This window comes from Galeopterus variegatus, unplaced genomic scaffold, assembly GCF_000696425.1.
Source record: "Galeopterus variegatus unplaced genomic scaffold, G_variegatus-3.0.2 Scaffold5676, whole genome shotgun sequence".
NCBI classification, from domain to species: domain Eukaryota; kingdom Metazoa; phylum Chordata; class Mammalia; order Dermoptera; family Cynocephalidae; genus Galeopterus; species Galeopterus variegatus.
The window spans coordinates 127,780-134,177 of record NW_007731787.1 but is presented as its reverse complement, the minus strand read 5'-3'; the positions used below and the strand labels follow the sequence as shown (position 1 = coordinate 134,177).

The 6,398-nt window shown below is 49.2% G+C and overlaps 1 protein-coding gene across 1 annotated transcript in view; it reads left to right on the top strand.

The window, feature by feature from the left end:
* Positions 1–210: 210 nt before the first annotated feature.
* Positions 211–6,398, top strand: part of MAL (mal, T-cell differentiation protein) — a 30,541-nt gene continuing 24,353 nt past the window's right edge. Inside the window, exon 1 of the mRNA XM_008589824.1 lies at positions 211–382. Coding sequence (XP_008588046.1) covers positions 290–382 — 93 coding nt within the window. The 5' untranslated portion in view covers positions 211–289. The remainder of the gene's footprint in view (positions 383–6,398) is intronic.

Sequence of the window (6,398 nt, the reverse complement as noted above, 5' to 3'; positions counted from 1 at the left end):
GGGGTGGGACGCAGGAGTTGGGCCCCGGTCCCCAACTCGGCACTCCCACAGCGTGCCCTCGGCGTAGTTCCGAAGGCGCCCGCGGCGTCCCGGCCGGGTCCCCTGGGGCGGGGATCGGTCGGGGCGGGCGGCGGCGGCCCGGGCTCCTCCTCCTTCTGCCCCGAGCTCTGTCGCTTTTAACCCCCGCGCGCGGGCGTCCGGGCCACTGGGCTCCGCGGAACACGCGAGCCGTCAGCGCGGAGCCGGAGCCCCTCGCGTCCTGTCGCCAGGCCAACGCCAGAACGCCGGCATGGCTCCCGCAGCGGCGCCGGGGGGCAGCCCCCTGCCCAGGGGCTTCTCGGTCTTCACCACCTTCCCCGACTTGCTTTTCATCTTCGAGTTCGTGAGTGGCCCGGGTGCAGGGTTAAGTGGCCCGGGGATGGGAGGGGACGGGCTGAGCCGCGCGCTCTCGTGGGGCCCCCACGGCCGTCCCGGCCGGATCCGCGGGCTGCGCGAGTCCCGGGAGCATCGGGGTAGCGGGAGCAGGATGCGGGGCTACGCCGGGAAAGGCCCTTCCCCTCCCGGTCGTTTGTCCCCTCCTAGACCAAACAACAAGGGGGAAACAGTCTCCAGGACTGAGGGGGAAAGACCAAATTCGCAGCCTGGGGCACGTCGGAAGCGGGACCCATTGTTTGCGCGCTGGTTCCAAAGCCGCGCGCCCGACCCTCCTCCCCGCGCTTCGTCCCTGTTTGGAGACCGCCGTCCTTGTAGAAGTGCCCAGCTTTTTCCAGGGAGAGGGTTTCGTTAAAAAAAAAAAAAAAAAAAAGCAAGAAAAACCTTGGTATTACTAACCGAGGTTTGGAGATTGGGAGGAGCGGAATCCGGATTATTCTCTCCTGGCTTTTTAAAAAGTTTCTGGCGAGCGAACCTATTTGCGACAAATTTGATCTGGAAATAAAACAGACCATAGTTTGCTCCGCCGCCGCAGTCACTGTGCCCGTGTGTGGGGTGGGGCAGGGGAGGGGGGCTGGCGAGAGCGGTCCGCGTCCCTCGCGTGACCTTGAGCAGCCCCGAAGCCTCTGCACCTGAGGTTGGTCCCGCTTCCTGCCTGTGGCTGCGGGAAAGCGCTTCCTACCGTGGGCTGGAGGCGTCGGACCTGCGGCAGTCTCAAGTCCTCGGGGCCACTGGCCCTTACTTAGGAGGGATGTGTTTTATCCCTTCTGTGGGTGTGGTGCGTTGCAGCCCCAGAGACACATTTTCCTGAGCTCCCACCACAGAAGCAAGCTGTGTGGAGAATTCGTTGGGAAAGAAAATATTGGAAACTGTTCAAAAACTGGATCTCGGTTTCTTATTGCCCGATTGGAGAGAGGAAAGTGTGGGCACCAAAGGCAGCAGGTTCTGTTATCTATGAAGGGTTTAGAGGAAGGGGCAAAGGGGGCCGCACCTGCCCTGTAGCAGGGGTATCATTGAACTTGTGATGAGACTTGAGTCCAAACTTGGGTGTGTCCAGAGTGACTTCAAATTCTGGGCATAACCAGAATCAAGATCAAGGAAATGACACACAGAAGAAACCCTGGACACCATTGACCCCAGCCCGCCCCTCCCCCCATTTATAGATGGAGACACCCAGGCCCAGAGTAGGGAGGGGCTTGCCCAGGGTCAGTCAGCTCTTCAGCCAGCTCTCCTGCCACCCCCCAGTTCCTTCCATGTTCAAAATTGCCAGGCAAAACTTGGAACAGCAGCCAGCTGAATGTATTTGACACAGGCATATGGCAGGTGCAGAACCCCCACAGGGCTGGCCCATACTCGAGAGCACCCACAGGATCATTCTTTCCCCATATAGCTCCTCTGGGTGCTTCTCTTTATCAACTCTTAGCCAGTGTTTGCCCAGGGTTGGATTTCCAAAAATGAGCATATAGTGTCCAAGACCTGCAAGTAAGTAATGGGTGGTTCCTTCAGAGGCTTTACAAAGAAGTATTTAAAAGGCAAGTTTCATGACCAAAAGAGATAACATCTAATGGTGAGATGTGATGGGGCAGAGAGGTTTTTAAGCAAAGCAGATCTAGCATCTCTTAAATTGCCCTAATGAGTGACTTACCCTGCCTTTGTAGCTATTTGGGGAGCATTATAACAAGAATCATGAAAGTGTGTTAGTTGGGCTTCATGCTTTTGCAAAAGACTCTGGTATACCTCTCTCCTCCTACCCTCAGCTGTCTGGGCTCAGGTGGCAGCAGGTGGCGTGGGCCTGGCTTCACAGGAGGGGTGGCCTCCCAGTGCTAGCTCTGCCTCCTCTTAGTAGTTGAGCACAGGGGAAGAAGTGCCCCTGAGGATAGGAACAGCCCAGCCAGACAGGGCGATCTGATCTGTGGCGGAGGGGACAGGAGGATCCCTCTTAACCCAGCCATCCGACAGAGAGAGCAGGGGTGTGGGAAATCTCTAAACCGTCTATTAGTGGAAACTTACTCCTCCAGGGCGGTTTTGTGACCTGTGACACTAGGGGTCTCCAGGGGAAATAATTCCCCCTTGCCCAGGACGCTTCCCTCTTAGCTGTCTCAGAAGTTGCTGCTTCACCTCAATCTCAGTTTCTTCCTCCTCTGTCCCCACGTCCTGAGAGGCCTGGATGGATTGTCATTTCTAAATCTTCCTTCCTCTCCAAATTGCGGGTAGGCTCACAGGATGCCTGGGAGAGAAGAGCAGAAAGCAGACACCAGTCCTCTAAGTTTCCCTCTGCGTGGATTGTAAAAACAAAGCTGCTTGTGTTTTGTTGTGTGGAAGGAATGGAGAATTAAAGGGCTGAAGAGGCTCAGGCCACCGCTGGCAGGGTTTATTTTTTTTGGTTTTTTAAAAATAAATTATGGAATATTACAACTCATTAACAAAAAGATAAACAGCCCAATTAGAAAATGGGCAAAGGAACAGACATTTCTCCAAAGAAGATATACAAATGGCCAATAAGCACATGAAAACCACAATGAGGTGCCACTTCACACCTGTTAGGATGGCTATTATGAAAAAAAAAAAAAAAATGGAACATAGCGAGTGTTGGCCGGGATGAGGAGAAACTGTGTACGCTGGTGGGAACATAGGATGGTGCAGCTGCTGTGGAAAACAGTTTGGTGGTTCCTCAAAAACTTACCCTATGTGCCCTATGACTTGGCATAATTCCACTCCTAGGTATATAACCAAATAGTTCAAAGTAGGGACTCAAATAAGTACAGGTACATGCTTGTTCATAGCAGCTCTATGCACAATAACCAACGGGTGGAAACAGCCCAAATGTCCATCAACAGATGAGCTGGGAAAACAAAACGTGATATATGCATACAATGAAATGTTATTCAGCCACAGGAAGGAATGAAGCACTGACACATACTACAAAGCTGATCAGCCTTGAAAACTCTACACTAAGTGAAAGAAGCCAGACGTAAAGTACCCAAAATGGGTAAATGCATAGAGACAGAACACACACCAGTGGTTTGGCAGGGACTGAGGGGAGGAGGAAATGGGGAGCAACTGCTTAGTAAGTATGGGCTGTCCTTTCGGGGTGATGAATATGTTTTGAAATTAGATAGAAGTGGTGGTTACACAACACCATGACTGTCATGGTGCCACTCAACTGGTCAATTTAAAATTGTTAATTTTTTGACATGTGAATTTCACATTAATTTAAAAAAACAAAAAAAAACATATTTCAAATACTACAAAAGAGTATATAAATAATACTTTAACAAACATCCACATAATTATTACCCAACTTTGTCAAATCTTAATATTTTGCCTTATTTGCCTTTTAGAATTAAGGAAGTAAGACATCTAAGCCCCCCGGACATCCTGTTCTTATCTTACTCTCTGTCCTCCATCCTCAGGACTCTGGGCTGACTGTGCTGTTCATTACCCCCACGCACAGTGCAGGCTTCTACTGCACACATAATGTGAGCTACACGTGGCACTGTTTTATGCTTCCACACTTTTTTTTGTTTGTTTTAAAAGATGACCGGTAAGAGGATCTCAACCCTTGACTTGGTGTTGTCAGCACCACGCTCAGCCAGTGAGCAAACTGGCCATCCCTATATGGGATCCGAACCCAGGGCCTTGGTGTTATCAGCACCACACTCTCCCGAGTGAGCCACGGGCTGGCCCGACACTTTATGATAATAGTATCGTACTGTGCATATCCTTCTCTGCAACCTGCTTTCCTGACACCACGTTTTGAGATTTATGCAGGTTGACATTGTTTATCCATTCTTCTGTTGATGGACATTTTGGCTATTTCTGATTTGTTACTTTTAACTATTGCAGGCAGCATTACTGAGAACATTCTAGTATTTACCTCCATAGTTACATTTTAGAAATTTCTCCCATGAACACATAAAGGATTTGACTTGCTGGGTCATAGGGGATGCACATTCTCATCTTCCCAGGTGTTACCACATTGCTGTCCAAAAGGATTATTCCAGTTTACACCAGGAGTGGATTTACTGGGAAGCTGATGAAGTTTAATTAAGTTCAGGACCCCCACTGACCCATGACCCCCACTTACCCAGGCCCCTTCCAAGACTCTGCCTAATTTCGTATTCTTTTATTTAAAAAGTCCCCCAAATTGCATAGGTTTCAGGCTACGTCTGGACCTTCCCCAGCTTCCACCAGCAGTGTATGAAAGTCCTCATCGCTCCTCATTACTTGGTAGTTTCAGACTTTATAATTTTCTGCTAATCTGATGGGTGTGAAATGCTTGATTATTTTTTAAATCTGTCATCCAGTGAGCTGTGGATGACTCACAGTTCAGATTCCCATGCCTGACATCCCAATAGCCTAGGAGGTGCAGCTGCCCAAGGCCAGCAGGGTGGAGTTCCAACCACTCCCATGGCAGAACTGCCCAGTGGAGCAGGTGAGAGTGGCAGCTCAGGGTGGGGCATGGCAACCTCACTTTGGCCCCGTACCCCTGTCCCAGAGCTCCTGACTTTTGAAAGCTGCAGGGACCTCACAGAAAGTGGCTGTGCTGCTGTTGCAGGTGGTTGGGTCACAGGTGCACCCCCCCGTGTAGGCCTGAGATAAAATATCCAATGCTCTCTTCTCCCCAAAAATCTCAAGCCAGAGCTTTACTTCTGGCCTGTTCCCCTGCAGAAAAGTCCTCAGCCAGTGAGGGACTTTTATTTTGGGAGCCACAGTCTTATTTCCTCCTCCTCGTCCTCCTTTCTAAAGCAGGGGCCACCATTCACACAACAGAAGGTTAGCATGGAATACTTTCTGTCTTAGCTCTGGCCAAGGCCCCCAGAGGCATCTTCTCTCACAAAGTACCAGAAGAGACCCCCACCCCATGTGCACCCTTTCAGGACTTGTGAAGGAAGTGCCTGAAGACAGGTTATGATGTCATTAACCCAACTCCCTCCTCCCCAGCCTATAAAAGGGGTGGGACCAGCGAAAGAATGGTTGGGAATTAAGAGAGAAAATGTCTCTGATAATAGTGTGCTTGGAATGCCACCGCTCCAGGGGTGGGCATTCTCCCCCCCTGCATGTAGGTCAACTGGTGAGAGCCACGTGCAGGGTGCACATTTGGGGATGGAGGTGTGATGGAAGAGCTGCCATCGGTTTGCAGTTTTGATTCTTACAGTGAACTGGACGTAGTAATGACTATAATAAGACATTTTTTGTGACCCAAAGTGACCAGGGACTTTAGATTTTCATGTGGCAGGGGAAAAGCTGGCCCCACAGAGCCAGGATTGGGCCCCTGAGTGATAGAGCAGTTGATGGAGTTTGGATGTGTGGTCCCCTCCAAAATTCATGTGGCAATTTGATCTCCAATGTGGCAGTGTTGGAAACTGATTGAGTCATGGGGGCGGATCCCAGTGTTGGAAACTGATTGAGTCATGGGGGCAGATCCCTCATGAATAGATTAATGCTCTCCCTGGGGGAGGAAGGGTAGCTAGTGAGTTCTCTCTCTGTTAGTTCCCACGAGAGCTGATTGTTTAAAGGACCCTGAAATTTATCGATTTCCTCCACATTTTCAATTTTTTGGCATATAGTTGTTTATAGTAGTCTCAAATGATTCCTTGTATTTCAGAGGTATCAATTGTAATATCACCTTTTTCATTTCTAATTTTTGTTATTTGGATCTTCTCTCTTCTTTTTTTAGTTAGCTGTGCTAATGGTTTGTCAGTTTTATTTATCTTTTCAAAAAACCAACTTTTTGATTCATTGATCTTTTGTATTGTTTTTTGGGTTTCAATTTCATTAAGTTCTGCTCTGATCTTAATGATTTCTTTCCGTCTGCTAACTTTAGGTTTGGATTGTTCTTGTTTTTCTAGTTCTTTAAGGTGAGTTTTAGGTTGTTCACTTGCCATATTTCCATTCTTCTGCAGTAAGCATTTAATGCGATAAATTTCCCCCTTACTAGTGCTTTTGCAGTATCCCACAGGTTT